Source organism: Nothobranchius furzeri, chromosome 14 (assembly GCF_043380555.1).
Source record: "Nothobranchius furzeri strain GRZ-AD chromosome 14, NfurGRZ-RIMD1, whole genome shotgun sequence".
NCBI lineage: Eukaryota > Metazoa > Chordata > Actinopteri > Cyprinodontiformes > Nothobranchiidae > Nothobranchius > Nothobranchius furzeri.
The window spans coordinates 30831905-30853495 of NC_091754.1; the positions used below are offsets into that span (position 1 = coordinate 30831905).

General features: G+C 41.9%; 2 protein-coding genes across 2 annotated transcripts in view; one reads left to right on the forward strand and one right to left on the reverse strand.

The window, feature by feature from the left end:
* Positions 1-3605, reverse strand: part of ankrd50l (ankyrin repeat domain 50-like) — a 21964-nt gene extending 18359 nt beyond the window's left edge. Inside the window, exon 1 of the mRNA XM_070544059.1 lies at positions 3539-3605. The gene's annotated coding sequence lies outside the window, so the exon portion shown is untranslated. The remainder of the gene's footprint in view (positions 1-3538) is intronic.
* An 11592-nt stretch (positions 3606-15197) lies between these two features.
* On the forward strand, positions 15198-21371 carry LOC129164924 (zinc finger protein OZF-like). The gene is made up of 2 exons (XM_054746682.2): positions 15198-15636; positions 17141-21371. The coding sequence occupies exons 1-2, from the start codon at positions 15627-15629 to the stop codon at positions 18397-18399; spliced, it is 1269 nt and encodes a 422-aa protein (XP_054602657.1). The 5' UTR covers positions 15198-15626; the 3' UTR covers positions 18400-21371.
* The last annotated feature ends 220 nt before the right edge of the window (positions 21372-21591 follow it).

Here is a 21591-nt window from a genome sequence, read left to right on the forward strand (position 1 = left end):
ATTTTCTTACATCCCTACCGTGACACCTCTGTTGTAAAGAGAATAGGAAATAAAACACACAAACGCCTTCTTATTATAACGTAAACTGGAGAAATCACATGTGAACTTGCACTTCTCCAATGATTTTGTGATCTTGCAGGACCAGCTGTGAGGAACACATTTGCTGCTGATGTAAGTCAGAAATGTTCTCAGTAGAAAGGGATGCACCTCTGAGGTGGTGGCGAAACACGTTTAATATGCGGTTCCCTGCTTATGCGTTTGGTGCAAAGAAAGGATCTGCCAAAATGAAGCGCCAAAACATGTTTTTGGTCTGTAAATGTTTCACCGCTAGGCAATAATAAAACTCTATTAACTCACCATCAATGAGCACTAAATGATGATGGTGATAGCAGATGTTCTGTGTGGAAGTCTTCACTTCCAGAATCATTCATTTCTATTCAATCCCAAACTGGCAAAAACATATTCTGATAATAATTCATCACAGAAGTTTATCAAAACCAGCCAACATTGGTTTCGGCTCTCAAAACTAGAATCAGCGCATTTTTCATTTTCATCCGTGTTTCGTCTTAAAGCAGCAGACAATAAAATCCACAAACTTAAAAAACAAACTAAAATCCCAGACAGATCCGGAAAAATGCATCACCTATTTTTTAGAAAATCAGTATATTTTATGACTGTCATCAACATTTTTCATGGCTTACCAGATGGTGAGGGGTCCTTCGTATTTGTCTAACTTTTTATCTCATCCCGATAAATTCAGCAAGCACCTGTCTACGTGTTTCACCTCGTACAAACCTATAAAAGCCTGCACACATAAACCAATCTGATCCCTTTAAACTGTAAAGAATTTCAGACAAATAACTAAATCTAGAACTAAATTACAGCCTAAAATCCAGAAAATACAGCTTCTGGTGGAAAGTGTTTTAAGAATGCAGTAGAAGAATGTCAAATGCTCCTGAGGCTCGGTAACACAGAGATGAGAGAGCACACACAGCCCCTCGTTTCAAGTCGGTGACTGATCAAACATCAGCGGTAATAAGCTGAATCTAGCAGGTTAGAACCAGAACTTCACACTTGACAGAACCAAACAGGAAAAAAAAAACTGTACATATCAGCATGACTCAAAGTTCAAACCAGCAGCTACACACACGTGTGTTGTACACATCTGTCAGCAGCTGGGAAGTGCAAAATCACGACAAACCCTGAGAAAAAGGGGACGTGTTTTAGCAGGAAACTGATGACAGCCTTGAGGAGAACTGGCACCAAGGTGTGAAGTTGTCTACATTCTTGTCATTACATGCAGCATTTACAAAGCTGCACACAGGCCACCCAGCGCTGGTCTTCACTGACATGCTGTCAATGCACAAGTTAAAATTAGTCCCATTTCTGCTGCTGCAGGTTTAATATCTCTGTACCGTCTGCAAGGATGGACAGTAGAAATTTTTACAGCATAAATTATGAAGGAATAATAACACATGAAAGGGAACTCAAGTCTTCAGATTAGAATCAACCAGAAGCTTGTTTCAGCCCGAATACAGATGTTCTCTAGTCAAACTCTGCTGCACCTTCAGATTATAAACGTAGCATTTATTTCTGATCTAAAACAACCAAAGCCGCCGAGTTCAAGTCTGAAGCAACTGGAGAAAATCGTGTTTTCTACACAAAATGACATGTTAAGAATCCGCTTTAAAGACAAACATAAATAAATGAGGTTGCTAAGCAACCCGAGTAGACAATGCACCATCTAATTGAGAAATACTAAGCCTACACGACCATACTCCCACTTAAACTATGAATTTTTCTTTTTATTTGAGCCATAAATTTGCTCAAACACCATTTAAATTAATAGTGATAACAGTGTGGATTTATAAAGACTCCTGCCTAAGTAATCATTGTGCACATTAGACTATGTTGTGATTTAATATAGATATATGTTGGCTGGTGACATAGCTGTGGTTCACATATGTGGAACATAGAATGTCTGCACCTTTAGCAACACTGTATTGATATGGTTGTCATGGTTATGCAGCATCATGGTGCAAGGTACCTGGGACAGCTTGGTGACCACTTGTTTGTTTTAAAGAACTATCTAATTATGAGAGTAAATGTGAGCAGCAGGGACAAAGTGATGTATCTGATGTCAACTCTGACAGGAGATGATAAACGCTTCTATAAAAATAACAACGCAATGTAAAAACTGGAGGTGGTGTAAAGGGTTAGCTAGGTTATCCATCCGATATCTGTAAATGCATAGTCTGCCTGTAAACCATAGAGCTTGGTCGTGGGGCAGAATCTATGGTTGTCTTTCAAACTGACTTGGAACTGGACAACGCCAGGACCAATCAGAGCAACAAACAACATGGCATATTCATTACTACGGAAACCCATCAACGGGGCAGTCCGTGACACACCATCGAAGAAGAAGACACGAACACATCCATTAAAAAAAAAAAGAACATACAAAAGAACCTTTATCTGTTTGAGTCTCAAAGAAAAGCCCAAGTCTAAATCGTCCAAAGTTAATACCAAAGAGGTTTCAAACGAACGCCGTTCCTGAGCCAACGCCATCATTGTAGCTTTTCTTGTCGCAGCTCTGGTGCTAAGCCCACCCAGTTCTCTACAAACACCGACTGCTGTGATTGGCCTGAACTAAAGTTGTTTGAGCCAATGGTAGACTTGGTGAGGCTACAATGGAGCATGGCTATACCAACCTGCAGAGCAAAATCTTTTGCTACTGCTACGGTTTCTCTAGACTTCTAGGCTAATGGTTAATACTAGGAGTGGGTCATATCATAACGTTCACAATAGTACACAATATGCTAATTTTGTGACATAAATAAATCTGACCACAAGGCAGCTGCATGATACATTAATGTATTAGCAATTGCTAATAGTCACAGTAATAGTCAACACGCACCGGCGGAACACTGTGAATGTGATCTTGCAATTGTTTGGTCTTTTTCACAGGAACAACATAGAGCCAGCTCGCGGGTAAAACTGATAGTTACGTGCTGCCTGGTCATCCAGTGGAAAACCAGGGTTGGAGTGAAATCTGGTCTTGGCTGCACCCTGACTAGCTGTTAGCATGTCAATCAATCCTGAAGGATGTAAAATCTAGATTTTTAAAAAGACTGAAACGTGCTGAAAGCTTTAAGATCAACTCTGATGAGTTATACTGCAGGCTGAATGGACTTTTTAAATAACATCTTCCTTTTGTTGTTGTTTACATATTACCGATCTGTGCAGGAGTTCTTGCCTCCATCCATCCCAATGATGGACCTTAAACCATCTGAGAGGATCTACAGGTTCCCGCTGCTCCACTCCAGATGCACAAGCTGACACTTTCTCCTCACACTCAAGTGACCACGGAACAATCTCGGTAAAGACGTGTGAACTGATTCATCAGGTGATGCCGTCTACGCTGATGTAAATAATAAACAAGCCCAAACTGCCCTGTCAGAGCTGGTGTAAACAATCCTAATTCTTATGAGCAGAACTGTTAATCGTCTCAGTGTTTGAGCAGAAAGCGCAGCCTTACCTGACAGACAAGCTCACCGCGGGTACATGCTCCCCATCCCCATCTCCCTCTTCTGGTACCGACACAGCACAGCCCACTGCACTTCACCGGATGTGTCCTCCTTCACGCTACCGTCACAGAAAACGGTACCGATGCTGCGTTTAGACAGCATTTCTAGTTTATTATCTCACAAGTGCGTCTTGGAATAAATAAATAAATAAATAAATAAATAAATAAATAAATAAATAAAGTAAACGAAAAGGGGTTGGACTGATGTTTTGTGTTTGTTTAATAATAATAATAATAATAATAATAATAATAATAACAATGGCAATAACATTATTATTATTATTATTATTATTATTATTATTATTATTATTATTACATACAGGTTTATAGTTAGAGGGAAATATTCAAAAACAACTTATTGCTCCATTTTAGATGAAACGTAAAGATATGAAAAAGATCAGCTAGGCTAATTACAGTTTTGGAGTTTATGAAAACCAGTTTTTTGCCCTGCATGATTAATATATTCAAACGCACGCCATAATGGGTCGTGTGCAATAAAAAATAAATTTAATACATACTAATAAAATCTGGGATTGTGCTAGCCTGGCAAGCCAGACTAAATAAATGTATTATTTAGTCTGGCCATGCTCCATTGACAGCTCTCGGTGGTGGGGAGGGTTCTACCGTTGTCTTTCAAATGATCTCCGCATGCTACTGGACAATGAATGTGACATACTCTTGTTTCACTCTGTTGCATCATCCCACCCACCAGGCATATAGAGTGCCCTGATTGGCCCACAAAGCGGATAAAGCTCTGTGATTTGTTCACTAAGCAGATAGAGCACTATGATTGGCCCACCATTATGGACCAATCACAGCTCTTTATGTGTTTGAAACCCCTCAAGAGAGCTGTGATTGGCCAGCCAGAGTCCTGGTAGGAGCTGCTGAGGTTCCAATGGAGCATGCCTAGACCATTCTTTGCAATGCAAGAATTTGGTCTAGTTCACTAGGCTAGGATTGTGCACCATGGTCCGTGGTGGTAACAAAGAGGAAATGATTTGACATCTAAATCTTTTAAACTGAATGTGGACATGAGTTGGATTTTAAGGTCCTGCAGCGCCTCCTTGAGGGCAACAGTGGTAACTGTCAAAAACCTTGATGTTGAAACACAACCCTTTTGTTGTTGGGCTTATAAAACTGATAATATGAAGATCGTCTGGTCTGTTAATAATGTTTATTCACCTTAACTGCTTAGTAGATTTTGAAGAATAGCACGGGTTTATTTTATGGTGATGAAGTGTCAGCATTCATGTAGGTGAAGGACCCACACACAGATGTAGGAGGTCAGGGGCAGGCAGGTCCAGGCAAAAACCAAATAATGAAAACAAACCAAGAAAATGAGCTGATGCAGATAATCCTAAAGATTTAACAGCTCACCAGAGTCAAATAAACATCAAACACAAACGAAGACGATGAGAAGACCTAACCATTAAAACCTGAAGGAGAAACAAGATAGTGGAATTCTTCTGATTTACCAGATTTTTGTTTGTAGCTCACAGGTTTGAGTCACGACGATGACAGCAGGGTTCACAGTGAAATGACCTTTTAACCCTGTACTGAGTGTCAGGGTGTTACAGGTGAAGGGTCAGACTCTCAGACTCTGGACATTTGTAAGTTTGTCTCCTGTCTCCTCTACCTCAGAAGGTAAGGCCTGGTTCACATGATAATTATGCTGATTTTTGACCTGATCCTCCCTTTCTGGTCAAGGACAAGCCTGATTACCGTAATTCCTCTAAAAATAAAACAATCTTCCTTTCATTTGTGGTGTGTTAAGAGGGCTGCTTGGAAGAGCATCAGTGATGTTCCGATGTGTGCTGCCAGGTAAATGTGACAAGGATCCAATCACAAAGTGAGGTGACAGAATCCTTCTCTACCATGTTGTTCTGGAGAAGATCTGAGAGATTACTCGTCTCATCTGGTAATGGCTGTGTGTGAATTTGGGTGATAAAATCAAAACATCTATGAACTGTTGTTGAAAATTTTATAGAATTTTTTTAAGTGATCTGACAATTTTCAAACCTTGCCAAGTGAAGCAGGTCTCAGTATTAGTTGTTGTATATTAGTGTTGTGTTGTGCTGTAAATAAAGAGGGGGCGGAGCTCTGCAGGTGATCAAGTGATGGGAAAATGAAACTGAACACATTCAGATTTAATTTTACTGTCGACAGAACAGCAGGAGGAAAACAAGGTGAGTTTAGTCCAGCAATCTTCTTTTACCCGAGTCAGCTGTGTCTGTGGACTGGAAAACTAAAGAAGGGAATGAGACTTAATCAAGTCAAATAGAAGATTTTATAATCATTATTAATCTGGACTGAAAACCGTTGACGTTTAATTTTCATTTTCCAGGGAGCTGTGTTGTACAAGATGACTTCCAGTGCAAAACACTGATTCATGAGGTGATCTCCACTCCACGACAGTTATTTTACCACACCTGTGAGAAGTGCGTCATTGGTGTTTCCATCCATCTCTTCATTGATGATTTAAGTGTCCTCTAGCAGGCAGAGAGGTGGCGGTAGTGGGATGTTGTTATTTTTTACCAGAACCTCTGAACAGCCGTGCAGAGCCAGAGAGAATGGAGGTTGCTGACTTGACTTTAGTGTCAACAATGTGTTGTTGCGGAAATAATGAGGTGGGTCACCTTCACACAACCTTTGTGCACTCGCTTCTTCAAAGAATCTTGTTTACTCCAAACATCAGTTTTTATCTTTCAATGGGATATCAGAACAATTAATGAGAACTTTTATTAATCGGTAAAGAAACTCTGTTTACATTTAATTTACGTTTACTTTAGATTTGTCTTATTACGATGTTTACTGTGATTTAGTGTTATGGAAATTTTAAATTTCATTGCTTTAATCCTGTTAAAAAATGTCCTGAAGCATTCTCACACTCAGACACCCACACACTGTTCTTCCCCTACACTCATACACACACTGACTCTCTCTCTCCTCTTGCAGTGACCTCACTCCCATCTTTATCTCTTTGTTTAAATAAACTCTGTGATCAGATGTTCGGGGCATTTTGCCTCATGCATGTGCCACAGTTATAACTGGTTGACTTGTCTGCTCATTGTCTCATTCTCTCTTCACTACAGGAAATGGGTTTATTGATGAACATATTGATAAAATCCATAGCAATCTGTGACGGACTGGGCTCTGTGGTGTGCAGATGGATGAGTTGTGTTTCCTCTGCAGATGATGATGTCCAATTTTTGAGCTGATGTGACTTCAGCAGCATGTATCAGTGTGAGGACAGAGATGAAGGAGTCCCTCCCTCTAAAAGCAGTCTGTTTGGAAAACATGAGAGCTCAAGCAAAGCTCAAAGGTCAGATGGTCATCTCTTTCATTCCAGGACTCTTTCTCGAGTTCCGCTTCTGGTCGGTAACAAGATGGCGCCTGTGCTTGGCTTAGCCGCAGCCACCGGCCACTTTTTCAAACTTTTCTCCACTAACCTCCTCTTTTCCACCTTGCTCCTGTCTGCGATCCTCTTCAGTAGTGTCCCTGCTACCATCTCCTATGATCGCCAGACTCTTTTGTCCTTCCGTTCGTTCACGATCGCCCAAGATGCACCGAGGGCGTACCTCCCTGTTTATTTATCTGAGTGGCGCACTGGCCCAGAGCCAAACAACGATTCCAATCAGGGCGCCTCCAGCTATGCTTATCCAGTCCCGGGAAAACATCGGAGGAAAAGAGGTAAACGAGCAGAAATCCAGGTGAGAATAAGACTTCCCTTAAAGCGTGGTTTATCTAGTAAACATCGGCGTGATCTTCTAGCTTCTCTTCCTTTGTCTGGCGACTTGAGCGCCACTTCAGCATTCCCGCCAGGCCGTGTTGGGACGCGGTTCATCCGTCCAAGTTTTTTAAGGTCGGTTTATCCTCATTCCTCAGTGGTTTCTCCTCCTGTTCCCTCCATAAGTGGTTTTTATAAACACCGTGGATCTAACCCTACTAATTTATGTCCACTAACTCCAGCTGTTTCTGTAGTTTCTGATTCCCCCACCTCACTCAGCATGGCTCTATTAAATTCCCGCTCTGTTAACAAGTCCTTCCTGCTCAATGATTTAATTCTCTCTAAAAACCTGGATTTTCTGTTTCTGACTGAAGTTTGGCAGCAAACATCTGATTATTCTGCTCTGATTGAACTCTGCCCGAGTGGTTATTCTTTTCTTAGCCAGCCTCGGGGTTCTGGTCGTGGTGGAGGCCTAGCTGTTGTTTTCAGAGACCATCTTCCATGTAGCTCTACAACCTCTGGTCACTTTGCTTCCTTTGAACTGCAGCTGATTAAAGTCGGGCGTAAGGACCCGTTCTACTGTGCTGTGGTTTATCGTCCACCTGGTCCAAACAGTTCTTTCCTTCAGGAGTTCAGTGACTTTCTATCCTCCACTGTGAAGCTGTCCAGACTGGTGATTGTTGGTGAATTTAACGTCCACGTTGATGATCCCTCCGATCACTTTGCCATGAATTTCTCCAGCCTTATGGACTCCTTCAGCTTTACCCAGCATGTTTCTGGCCCCACACACACCAGGGGGCACACTCTAGACCTTGTTTTTACCCTGGGTCTAAATGCTGACAGTGTTTGTCCTGAGGACGTTTATATTTCAGACCACCATTGCATTTTCTTTAACTTGTCAGTTTCTGTGTTCCCACCTCCTGCTCGCCGTATGGTTAGTTCTCTTTTTCTTAATGAGAGCACAGCTAGCAATTTTTCTGCTGCTTTTGATCCACCCAGTTCTTCTGATAACGATCCAGATTCCTTAACTTCTCAGTTTAATGAGCACTGCCTCTCCATTCTGTACAACATCTGTCCTGTCAGAACCAGATCAGTTCCTGCAGTCAGGGGCGTCGGACTGGGGGGGGAAGGGTACGTTTACCCAGGGCCCACTGCAGGGAGGGGCCCTGAGACAGCTTTGAATAAAAATGTTTTATTGTTGTTGTTTTTTCCCCCCAACTTACTTAATGTCTTAATAAACTTCCCTTTACCTGGATAAAGAGGTTAAGAAACAGAATTTCGCCTTAAAAATAATAACTGAATAATCTCTGAGGCATCTATCACCCCTTAAAAATGTGCAAAGTGGTTTAGTCCACACCAGCGGCCAGGGGCTGCACAGCCGCATGTACAGCTAATGAGACATCGCAGATGCCGACAGCCAGAGCTGGAGGCAGGAGAGTCAGTCATGTCTTTTCCCAAGAAAGGGAAATCTGGCTTCCAGAAAAGAAGGAGAAGGAGAAAAAGTTAATTGAACAGATGCAAGTATTGACTAGGTTTTTCAAGAAGGAAGTTGAGCAGCAGCCAGCAGCAGCAGAACACAGTTTTAGCTGATATTAACTAACTCTCAGAAGCTGCATTCATGTTAGGTGTTCAGTGTTAAACGCCTTTAGTTTCACCATCAAGATCAAATGTAAATTAATTAGTGTTATCAGTGAAAACACTAATTAATATATATATATTAATCTGAATTATTATCGCGGGCGGACGCCGCCAATTAATTCGCGGACCTCGCAGTAAAAACAGGTTTAGTCTGTGTGGATATTTCAGCTCCTTCCCAGTCATGGACCAGGACAAACTTGGTATCGATGGATTCGTGGTAATCTCAGGAATGTGAAGCTGCCACTGTTTTTCATATAGCATGATGACACTGGTGTTAGAGGATTGTTATTGACTTGGTTAGATATTTTAAGCCTATTTTAAATTTCTTTACATTTGATCTTGAAAACGGACAATCTTATAATCTGGCTGATAATGCAGGGATTATAAAATTTAGAGTACATTACATTCACAGAGAGAACCTGGTTTATTTCATGTCATATGTATTTAATATATCAATATATACATATCAGTATTAGCAAAGCTTAACATCATGAACCATCAGACATGACTGAAGAGCAGATGAAGATATCGTGCCAGGCACTGATGAGAAAACATTACAAGGATCTCACAGCTGAATTTGAGAATGAGATGCTACACCTGAGAACAATATATGGTGCCACATTTCCACACATTCGGTCTCCTCTTGAGCTGCTTAATGCCATCTACAGGATGCAATTACAGAGCATTTTTGGAGAAGTTTGTATTGGACTGAGGACATTTTGCACACTACCTGTGACTGTTGCTGGGGGTGAACGGGTTTTTAGCAAACTGAAACTGGTGAAAAATTATTTGAGATCAACAATGTCCCAGGATAGACTGAACAGCCTGGCTCTTCTTTCTATTGAAAGCCAATTAGCCAAAGGATTGGACTTTAAAGATCTCATAGGTGATTTTGCTAACATGAAGACCCGTCAGTGGGCATTTACTGGAAAATAAATTCCAGGATTTTTGTTTGAACACATTGTTGGCAAATAAAAATAATTATATGTGAAGTCTGGGCATTTCACTTTTATTATGCTTGCATTTGTGTTTGCTCAATATAGAGGTTAAACTAAGATCATATTTATTATCTTGTCTTATAGCATGACAAAAAATGTGTAAGAGAGATATTAAGTAATTGAGCATGGGGGCCCACCTAGAAGACTTGTACCTAGGGCCCAGAATTTGGTGCTACGCCCCTGCCTGCAGTGAACCCTACTCCCTGGTTAATGACAGCCTTCGCTAGCCTAGTGAACTAGACCAAATTCTTGCTTTGCAAAGAATGGTCTAGGCACGCTCCATTGGAACCTCAGCAGCTCCTACCAGGACTCTGGCTAGCCAATCACAGCTCTCTAGAGGGGTTTCAAACACATAAAGAGCTGTGATTGGTCCATAATGGTGGGCCAATCTTAGTGCTCTATCTGCTTAGTGAACAAATCACAGAGCTTTATCCGCTTTGTGGGCCAATCAGGGCACTCTATATGCCTGGTGGGTGGGATGATGCAACAGAGTGAAACAAGAGTATGTCACATTCATTGTCCAGTGCAATGCGGAGATCATTTGAAAGACAACGGTAGAACCCGCCCCACAACCGAGAGCCGTCAATGGAGCATGGCCAGACTAAATAATCCATTTACTTAGTCTGGCTTGCCAGGCTAAGCCTTCGCAGCTTGAAGCGCCAATGCAGAAAAATTGAGCGCTTGTGGAAGAAAACCCATCTCCACGTCCATCTGCTGCACCTAAAGGATCTTCTGACATCCTTTAACTCTGCAGACAGAGATGTCAGGGTTTCCTATTTTTCCAACCTGGTGTCCCAGAGCAAAGGGAACCCCAAGGTGCTGTTTAACACCATCAGCAGCATCGTCTCTCCTGCCTCTCCTACAGCCTCCATCCACTCTGTTACAGCCTATGAGAACCTTTTGTCTTTCTTTGTGGACAAAGTCAATAAGATTAGATCTAGCATCTCTCCTTCAGCCTTATCGCTGCTTCTCCCGACTCCAACTAGGCCCATCATCCTAGATAGCTTTGCTCCTGTTTCTTTGCCTGAGTTAACCAAACTAGTTAACTCTATGAAGACCTCTGCATGCCCCCTCGACATCTTACCCTCATCTTTGTTTAAAAGTGCTTTTCAGTCCATCGGTCTCAGCGTGATCTCTATAATTAATGCTTCTCTGGTTTCTGGTCAGTTCCCTGCTTACTTTAAGAACACTGTAATACACCTGCTTCTTTAAAAACCGAGTCTTGACCCCTCTCTCCATAGCAGCTTCAGACCCATCTCTAAACTTCCATTCATCTCCAAGATCTTGGAAAAGGTTGTGGCTAAACAACTCACAGCTGCTCTTGATGAACATAACATCTATGGTAGCTTCCAGTCAGGTTTTCGTAGAGCTCATTCTACTGAAACAGCTCTTCTTAGGGTCTCTAATGACCTTCTCACTCACAGTGATGCAGGGGACTGTTCTGTTCTGGTCCTGCTGGACCTGACTGCAGCCGTTGACACTGTTAACCATCAACTGCTACTGGAGAGGCTGAGAGACTGGGTAGACCTATCAGGAACTGTTCTGGAGTGGTTCTCCTCTTATCTTTCTGAGCGCTCCTTTTCTGTGGCCGTCTCCAAGTTTAGGTCCTCCACCACCTCTCTTACCCATGGTGTCCCACAAGGTTCTGCGCTGGGACCTCTGCTCTTCCTCCTCTATCTGCTTCCTCTTCAGCACATCCTGAGCTCCTTCAAAGGAATCTCCTACCATCTTTACGCAGATGACATCCAACTGTACATCTCCTTTAAGCCCCATGAGATGTCTAAGCTGCAGCTGCTACACTCCTGCTTAGACTATCAAAACCTGGGTGGCTGGGAGCTTTCTACAGCTGAATGAAGATAAGACTGAGATCCTCATCTGTGCCCCAGACAAGCTGGTTCCCAAAGTCAGAGACTCTCTTGGTCAGCTTGCTACTCACACCAAACCTTCTGTCAGGAATCTTGGTGTGACCTTTGACCCAGCTCTCACCCTGGATTCTCATGTCAGTTCTCTTGTTCGCTCTTCCTTCTTCCATCTCAGGAACATTGCTAAGCTGAGTCCCATTCTGTCCCGCTCTGAACTTGAGACAGTTATCCACACCTTCATCTCCTCACGCGTAGACTACTGCAACTGTCTTTTCACGTGTCTGAGCAGAACCTCCCTGAACCGTCTACAGGTGGTTCAGAATGCCTGTGCTCGGCTTCTGACCAAGTCCTCCAAACACACCCACATCACCCCGCTTCTCCTCCAGCTTCATTGGTTGCCAGACAACTTCAGGGTTCATTTCAAGATCCTGGTTCTGGTCTATAGGGCCTTACATGGACAAGCACCATCTTACATTGGTGATCTTCTTAGTCCCTACACCCCCAGCAGGTCCCTGAAGTCCAGTGATCAAAGCCTACTGGTTGTGCAGCACCAGGCTAAAGAACAAAGGTGACAGATCATCTGCTGCTGTGGCCCCCAGACTCTGGAACTCTCTCCCCCTGAGCCTGAGATCAGTGGAGTCAGTGGACTCTTCAAAAAGCAGCTAAAAACTCACTTGTTCAGGCTGGCTTTTGTATGACCTTCATCACCACTCTCTCCTTGTTCTGCTCTCCCCACCTATTCCCCCTTCCTCAGGATCCACTGATTTCCCTCTTTCCTATTCACTCTCTCTCTTTCTTTACATTTTTTAATCACAACTGTTTATTTTTTGCTCATTTTAAATATATTTTTTTTTATCATTTTCTAAATTATTTTTTATATTTTTACATTTTTTGTTTTTGTGAAGCGCCTCGTGATTTTTATCTTGAGAGGCGCTATAGAAATGATATTTTCTTCTTCTTCTTGTCCAGTCAGTGCGCTGATTAAATATATGGGTCATATATTTCATTTCATCCTTATCAATCTTTCAATGTAGTAATAATAATATTCATTTCAACTTCAATCATTTAAGCACAGATTAATCAAAACTTTCCATTTCATTTAACCCTCATTATGTGATTAGTTACTCATATTGTTCATTTCATTATGTGATTTAATTATGAAAGTTCATCCTTCTTTTTCTGTGAAGCAAAGCAGTCTTAGATAAGAGGGAGCTTGCAACAGTATCTTTCTTGCAGATTAAATTCACCAGTTAAGACTCATGTCTCCATATGGCCAGATACTGAAGAGGTCAGACTGTAGGTGGAAAACTGACCATTTCTGGAGGAAATATAACCCATCTTTTCAAGGACACGGGGTCCTGGCAGAAACCACGAGTCGTTGAATAATCCCAGAGGCCCTAAGGACTTAGCAGAAGAAGGAAAGGTTAGTTACAAGGCACGGAGCATCAGCAGTGAGGAAAAGCAAACCCCCACACCAGAGAATAGTCAATGGTAATCCCAAATTCAAAGTAATAATTCCAAACAGGCAATGATAATTCCACTTAGCGGAATCTGTAGGCAGGAAGCAGGAATCTGTAGTCCATATTCTTTTCGTTTGAAATTTTTGAGCGGTTTCTCCACTAGCGCTGGATGTTTGGTTTCAAGGTGCTGTTTTAGTTTGGATGGCTTCAGCGTTTCATTTGACAGTTTTAGTCCACACTCCACCCACTGGGCTCTCAGCTCTGCCTCACTCCCTTCATTCATCATAAATGTGTAGAAAATTAAGACAGGGTTGTACTTGCACACATATTTTGACTTCTGTGGAGCTCTACCACCAGTCACCTGAATTTTTTTTTTCAAAAGTGTCTCCATAATGCCCACACTATAACGGCCTAGAGTGGCTGACTGAACTCCAAAATTAATTAAATTATTTTGTGGCCCACAAGGTGTTGCACAGGGCCCATGGTTGGGCCTGGACCCAATTAAGAATCACTGACTTAAAGGATGAATGAGATATACCCATTACGACCCATTAATTATTTTGCACAGATGGCAGCCTGGACACAGCCAATGAACTGAACAAGTTCTTCAATAGGTTCAGTTCAGGAACAAACCCAGCATCCTCCTCGCCTGTCCCCAGCCAATCAGACATCCCATCCTCCTCTGATCCAACATTTTCCTGTCACACACCAGCTCTTTTGTCCTCTAATGCAGTAATGGACTCTTCTGGTTCTATAAATCTGTCTTCAACCAAGTCAGGAGATGCTGCTGCCCCATTTACCTCCCCCTCCCATCTATTTGTCTCTAGAAGTCAGGTGAAGAGGCAGCTGGAGAAACTGAACAGGAACAAGGCTGCAGGTCCAGATGGTGTCAGCCCCAGAGTACTGAAGGCCTGTGCATAGCAGCTCTGTGGGATTCTGCAGCACCTCTTCAACCTCAGCCTGGCCCAGGAGAAGGTTCCAGTCATGTGGAAGACATCCTGCCTTGTTCCAGTTCCAAAGAAAACTCGCCCATCAGTCAGTGATGACTACAGACCGGTTTCCCTGACATCCCACATCATGAAGGTCCTGGAGAGATTCCTGTTGGTCCACCTGAATAAGCAAACTAGAACATATCAGGACCCGCTGCAGTTTGCTTATCGCTATGGAGTTGGAGTTGAAGATGCCATCATCCAGCTGCTTCAGCCAATCCACTGTCATCTGGACAAAGCAGGCAGCACTGTCAGGGTCATATTCTTTGATTTCTCCAGTGCATTTAACACAATCCAGCCTGATGTATTTTGCCAGAAACTCCAGACGACACAGGTGGGGGCCTCAACTATCGCCTGGAATAAAGACTACCTGACAAACAGACCACAGATTGTGAGGCTGAAGAACTGCACATCAAACCAGGCGATCAGTAACATTGGAGCACCACAGGGGACTGTACTCTCACCATTCCTTTTCACCCTCTACACCTCAGACTTCCAGTACAAATCAGAGACCTGTCATCTACAGAAATACTCAGATGACTCTGCAGTCGTCGGGTGTATCAGAGATGGACAGGAAGCTGAGTACAGTGAGCTGGTGGAGCGCTTTGTGGCATGGTGTGGAAACAATCGTCTGACCTTGAACGTGAACTAAACAAAGGAGATGATTTTAGACTTCAGAAGAAACAGGGTGGAGTCAACCACTGTTTCCATCATGGGAGAAGAAGTGGAGGTGGTTGAGGAATACAAATACCTTGGAGTTCACCTGGACAACAGACTGGACTGGAGAAAGAACAGCAAAGCCATTTACAAGAAGGGACAAAGCAGACTGCACTTCTTGAGGACACTTAGGTCCTTCAATGTCTGTAGCAAGATGCTGCAGATCTTCTACAAGTCTGTTGTTGAGAGTGTAATCTCTTCAGCCATCGTCTGTTGGGGGTTCGTCTTTTCTTTAGCTTATCAGAGCTCAGACAGTCCAGCAGGTGGCGGTAGTGCACCTCTACGCTGGTCACCGACCACCAGAAGAAGCAGTAACCGGAAGCTGCTAGCTCAGTTAGCTTGTTGTTGTTCTGGTGTGTGAGGAGAATATTTGAGGAGAATATTTGAGGCGGTTAGCTCTACTCCGTTAACTCTGGTGACCAAAGGTCCTCTTTTCCAGACTGGAACTGTCCTCAGCTGATCAGAACCAAAGCGTTGGATCTTTAATCTCCTGCGGTGTTCTGAAGCAGCATCTTAATCCGTTCTCCTGCATTGTTTCTATTGCAGCTGTTAGCTAAACACGGCTAAAGAAAACCTGCTACCACTTTAGGATCATCCATCAGCTGGGACTGATTCATCGTGTGTTCTTCACCCCCTGGACCTGGACAGCATGGACACAGGTACTGATGGGTGAATGAATATATTATAACTGCATGGTGGGACATTACAGTACCTCTCCGTGAGGTGTTATCATTAAATAATGTCCATGTTGGTTTTTAGTCTGCTGCAGCAGCTCGGTCCAAACCTCTCTGGTTCGGTTCTTTCTTCACAGAGGAGAGAAGCTCCAGAGCTTTTGAGCTATTGAACTAACTTTAATTTTTAACACAGCAGGACTTCAAGATGAGGAGGCAGTGATTGAATTTTATATTTGTTTACTAAAATGATCAAAGAAATGGTAAAAGACAACTCAGTTGAAACGAAATAGAATTGAAAACATGAAATCGAAATAAAACAGATTGGCCTCATATTTAGAGGAGCTGATTCTCATCCCAGCTGCTTCACACTCGGCTGCGAACCGTCTGTCTATTTTGTCAATAACAACCTGAACCTCAGAGTAACATGGGCTTTTGTTGGTCTGGAAATAGTAAGCCTACATTTTTTATTCACCTCCCAAGAAAAAGTCTCTCAATTCAAAAGAGATTTCCTGTAATTTGAGTCAGTTCTGATTTCACCAATTTAAAGCACAATCCAGGCATCTCCAACCTTTTTGGGCTCGTGAGCTACTTAATGAAAGTACAGAAGAGCTACCGCCATACGATGTTTTCAAGTGTGAATATGCTTATGTTAGTTGATTTCTCTGTATTTCAATACATAAATATTATAAAAAAATACAAGGAAGATAGTGAGATTCTGAAAATCAAACTAAACAAAATATTTTCTTTGTTAGCTAATCAGATACTTTCAGATAATGAATAACAAATCTACTTTCTGTGAGTGATTAACCTGTTGTCAACGATAAACATTTTGCTGCATTTATTGTTGACAACATTAAAGCATTAAAGCAGTTTTATTCCTAAATGGGACAATCAGCTGAAACTGTTGAGGGCAGTTTGTTGAAACTAAATCACAGGAGATGTCCAGACTTTGGAAGCCTGTTAATCGTGTTAATAAGCGAAGGGCATTTAATTTGCTTTAATGACATATTTACGCAGATATGACTTTACAGTCGCCCACAATATTTTATTGGGATGTTTTTCTGAAACCAGGTCTGTATGACCGACGTCACCTCGTCTTTAGAAGCACCTGCAGCTGCAGCCGCTGATATCAGAAATGGGGACCCGCGCTGCAACCTGAATAATTAATCCATTCCACAAATTTCCAGTAGAACACGTTTGCCGATAGATTTGTGCAATAATCAGATTTATTTTACTTCCACAAAATGCTAATTTTACATTAGATATTACGAGAACCGGGGAAGGCTTGCCATCAAATTAGAAATCCGTCCCTTGTTAAGTACAAGTCAGGCTGGGTGGCTCACTGGCTGCTTCCAGGCCAGCGACTTTCAAGAGCTACCGGTAGCTCGCGACCAACATGTTGGAGACCCCTGTAATAACATAACTCTCATATGTGTGAATTTAAAGTTACAGCAGTCGGTAATTCACGTTGTGTTTCTGTTTCCTACAGATGTTCAACAGATGGTGCAGGTTAAAGAAGATCCTGAAGAACAGAGTGCTGGTGTGTACCAGCAGGACCCAGAACACCTCCACATAAAGGAGGAAAAGGAGGAACTCTGGACCAGTCTTAAGGGAGAGCATCTCCATTTGAAGGAGGAGACTGATTCTGCCAGCTTTCAATTCAGTGCTGTTTCTATAAAGAGTGAGGATGATGAAGAGAAACGTCTGTTTTCACAGCTTCATCAGCAGCAAATAGAAGACAGAGATGTTCCAACTAGCAGCTCATCTGACCAGATGACAGCAGAAACATGTGGAGTATCAGGAACTAGCAGGAACCTAGATCTGAACCCTCATGAACAAACATCTGATTCTTCAGAGACTGAAGTTAGTGGAGATGATGATATGAATCTAGACCCTGGGATGTCAGACTCTGGGTCTGAAACTGGAGACGAAGACCATGACTGGAATGAGAAAAGGTCTTCTGAGTTAGATGTTAATACTGTCAACATATCCTTGAGCTGTCCTGAGTGTGGTGAACAATTTCATGACAAGCAGTCTCTCCAGAAACATGTGAGAGTAACCAGTCATTCAGCAATAAGGTCTTCCAGCCCTTTGGTTAACAAGAAATCGGTTAGACTGAAGCAACATGTAGACTCACATAGGAAAGTCCAGAAAGAACTAAAATCATTTAGTTGTGGTGACTGTGGAAAAATATTTAGTAGAAAATCAAATTTAAAGGATCACATGAGAATCCACACAGGACATAAACCTTTTGCTTGCGAGCTCTGTGGAAAAAGATTAAAACATAAGTCAACTTTAAACACTCACATGAAAATCCACACAGGACAGAAACAGTTTGCTTGCGAGCTCTGTGAAAAAAGATTTACCCGTAAGTCAGGTTTAAATGATCACATGAGAGTCCACACACGACAGAAACCTTTTGTCTGTGAGCTCTGTGGACAAAGATTTACCCAAAAGTCGCATTTAAACACTCACATGGGAGTCCACACTGGACAGAAACCTTTTGTCTGTGAGCTCTGTGGACAAAGATTTACCCATAAGTGGAATTTAAACACTCACATGAGAGTCCACGCTGGACAGAAACCTTTTGTCTGTGAGTTCTGTGGAAAAAGATTTACCCAAAAGTCCAATTTAAACGATCACATAAGAGTCCACACAGGACATAAACCATTTGCTTGTGAGTTCTGTGGAGAAAGATATGGACAAAAGAAATTTTTATTCAAGCACATGAGTGTCCACACAGGATAGAAACCTTCTGTTTGTGAGCTCTGTGGACAAATTTAAAGTGACGGTGTGTACTTTCCCTGGCAATAGCATGTAGTAAAAACCTAAATGATTGCAAGCAAGCAGTATTTTTGTGTTCGAGTAAGCCTTTACCAATGTAAAGTGAAGGCTATTAGGGTCAAAAAGCTCTGCACTTTTCAAACATGTACTTCGTCAGATCTCTGCTTCGGGGGTGGGTGTTTGTGCTCCCGACTGACCCATGTTCAGTTGTGTCAAGTATTTTAGACTTCTGTGTTTTTACACTGCTTTTAACTCATTCACTGCCAGCTGTTTCCTGATCAGAAAAGCCATTCGCTGCCAATGTTTTTCAGCGTTTTCACTTTCAAGACCTCCTGCCTGCAGACCTCCACTGTCAGGCTGCTTCCGTTGGAGGGTCCACTGTCAGAACGGGAAATGCACGGGATAATTTCAAAATAAAACGGCAAACATACTTATGGTTGTAATTGATGCATTTCAATATAAAATGTTACGTAAAATCTATCAATCAATTATAGTTAGTATATAGCTGTCATTTAACATACACAGGGTTGTACTTTTTCAAAATGAACGAATGGCCACTATAGGTTTCAACATAAAACGCTAACATACTTCCGGTGTTCTGACTATCCGTGCATCCTACCGCAGCGTGTTATGATAGTTTTGCTCTTGTTTACAGTTCAGTAACACACTTATTAAGCACATTTTTCTTTAAATAGGTGATATCGCTCAAAAATACAGAACTGTAGTGTAATTATTAGCAAAAATATACAGTGTTTGTTGTGTTTATGAAAAAGACTCATAATTCTGTGGATGTTGGTCAACAATGGGAGAAATTTATTGTTTACAGTATAATAACGATATTTTACAAGCCATTTACAAGCTAACTCAGGTAAACATAGCAGTAATATAACAACTTCTAGAGTTAGCGCGTCTCTTCAGGTAAACAGCCTGTGACGTAGTAATCGGCCTGCACATGCGGATTTCCCCAAAGCATCACATATGGACGAGTAGCAGGGATAGTCGGAACACCGGTCGTCATATTTCTAAATAAAATCCTGAATGCTGTTTCGGTTGAATCGCTCTCCTCACTAACACATTCATTTTTTTATATTATGTAAAATCTATCAATTATTTATCTATAGTTCATATACAGTTGGCATTTATTTAGTAAATCTTGTTTTGTTTGATGTTGGTTGAAACCTATCCCTGCCATTCGTTAATTCATTTTGAAAAATTACTATCGTAAGTATGTTTGCCATTTTATTTTGAAATGTATCCCGTGCATTTCCCGTCCTGACCGGTCCTGACAGTGGCGGTCGTCCTGACAGTGGAGCCTCCACCGGAAGCAGCATGACAGTGGAGGTCTGCAGCCAGGTGCCTCTCGTATTTTTAAGAGTCACAGAATGTTGCGCGATAGGATAATGCCAGCGCGATAGGATAATGCCAATGCCAATACTAAGAGTAGACTCTCCTCTTAAATCAGGAACAATCCGCGCGTTTCAAGCGTTATCCATTTTTTCATAATCCGTTGTTGAATTGTGATCGGCAGAAGCTTTTCCGGTTCGAGCCTCACTGTTTTTACAGCAACGGCCCAAAACGATCTGCTAACACATGGATTTTCTGCCTCCTGATCACATGATGTGTGACGTACGTAGATGAAGATCGGCTTTAGAGCTGGGATATTTGTTCTCACAGTGCGGTGGCTCGTTCCGACGCCCACACACGAGGCTGAAGTTAGCTTCCGATTCCAGATTCCGATTCGGGAAACGGCTAAAGGGCGATTACACCCAATTTCTCTACTCTGTCCATCTTTAATCTGCTCTGGCTCAAAAACTACAACAGCCACACTGTTCAAACCTGTTCTAGATTATTCTACAATAATAGCAGATCAAATAAAACATTGTGGGGTTTGTGAAGCCTTTTCCTGATTTGTGAAACTTCAACAAAGCCTGATTTATGCGTTTTTCAGCATCTGGCCAACACTGGAACAGCTGTAGCTCAAGAAGCACAGCCCCTGCACTATATTGAAACCTGTTCTACATTATTCTACTATAATAGCAGATCAGATGAAACAGTGTGGGATTTGTGAAACCTTTCCATGATTTGTGAAACATCAACACAGCTTGTATTTTCTCAGTGACATGTAGCACAGTTATAGAACAGCCACAACTATGCAAACATTACTTTGATGTTTGCATGTCTTAATTAAAAACAAGCAGAAATATTCAGCCTCAAACTTTACTCTCCCACATTCCAGAGAACTTCAAGTAATTGAATGTCTCTCCATTTCTGTCCTGAGTTTCATGAAAAGTTCTGCCTTTTCGCTGCAAAAAAAAAAAAAGAATTTTTCAGGTATTATATTTCTCCATTCCCAAAGACATACAAAAAATCTTTTTCTTGCAGTTATCTTCAGAGACTCAGATTGTCTTACCTCTCATCCATCTCACCATCCTCAGTCATTTCCACTGCCTCAGCCCTGGTTAGCCCTTGGACCTTTGAGTGCTTTTGCTGATGCCTGTGTTACATAAAACGGTTCATTAAAAAAGTTTTTTCAAGATTTATCGTGCTTTATAATAACGTATTCACTAATTTTCCACTGACATTTGTCCTAATTTCAGACTCTGGTTCACCTTGCCTATTCCTACCCAGATCTAGCATCTGTGTGATCACAACTGGACCTTCTTAAAATATTTCTTGAATCTACAATATTTCTTGCCACTATAGTGGTCTTTATTCATTAGTAAAAGGGATGAAAGATAGTCTAAAATAAAAGTGGATCACATAAAGCAAATCAATTATCCTAGAATAGCATGTACTCCTCTCAAACTGTGCTCACAATCTACCTCAAAGCTACCTCACTCATTATTAGTTTGTATTAATGTACCAAAATAGTAACCTGGTTATATTTGTGTATGTACAAGTAAATTACATAAATATTAAAATATTGTGGACAATGACATTTTTGTTTAATTACAAAGTGGTGTGCGTAACTTACCTCTGACAGCATTACAGTCAGTATGTACTGATCCGGTCAGAAGAGACCATGCTCAGGACTTCAACCGATTTGTTTTTGAAGTTGTCTAGCAGGTGCGACAGGTATGTCATGATCCGGTCGAGTTGTTGGTCATCAAAGATGATTGGAACCCACCTGAATTCAGTCGGAGGAACCTTCCCGCA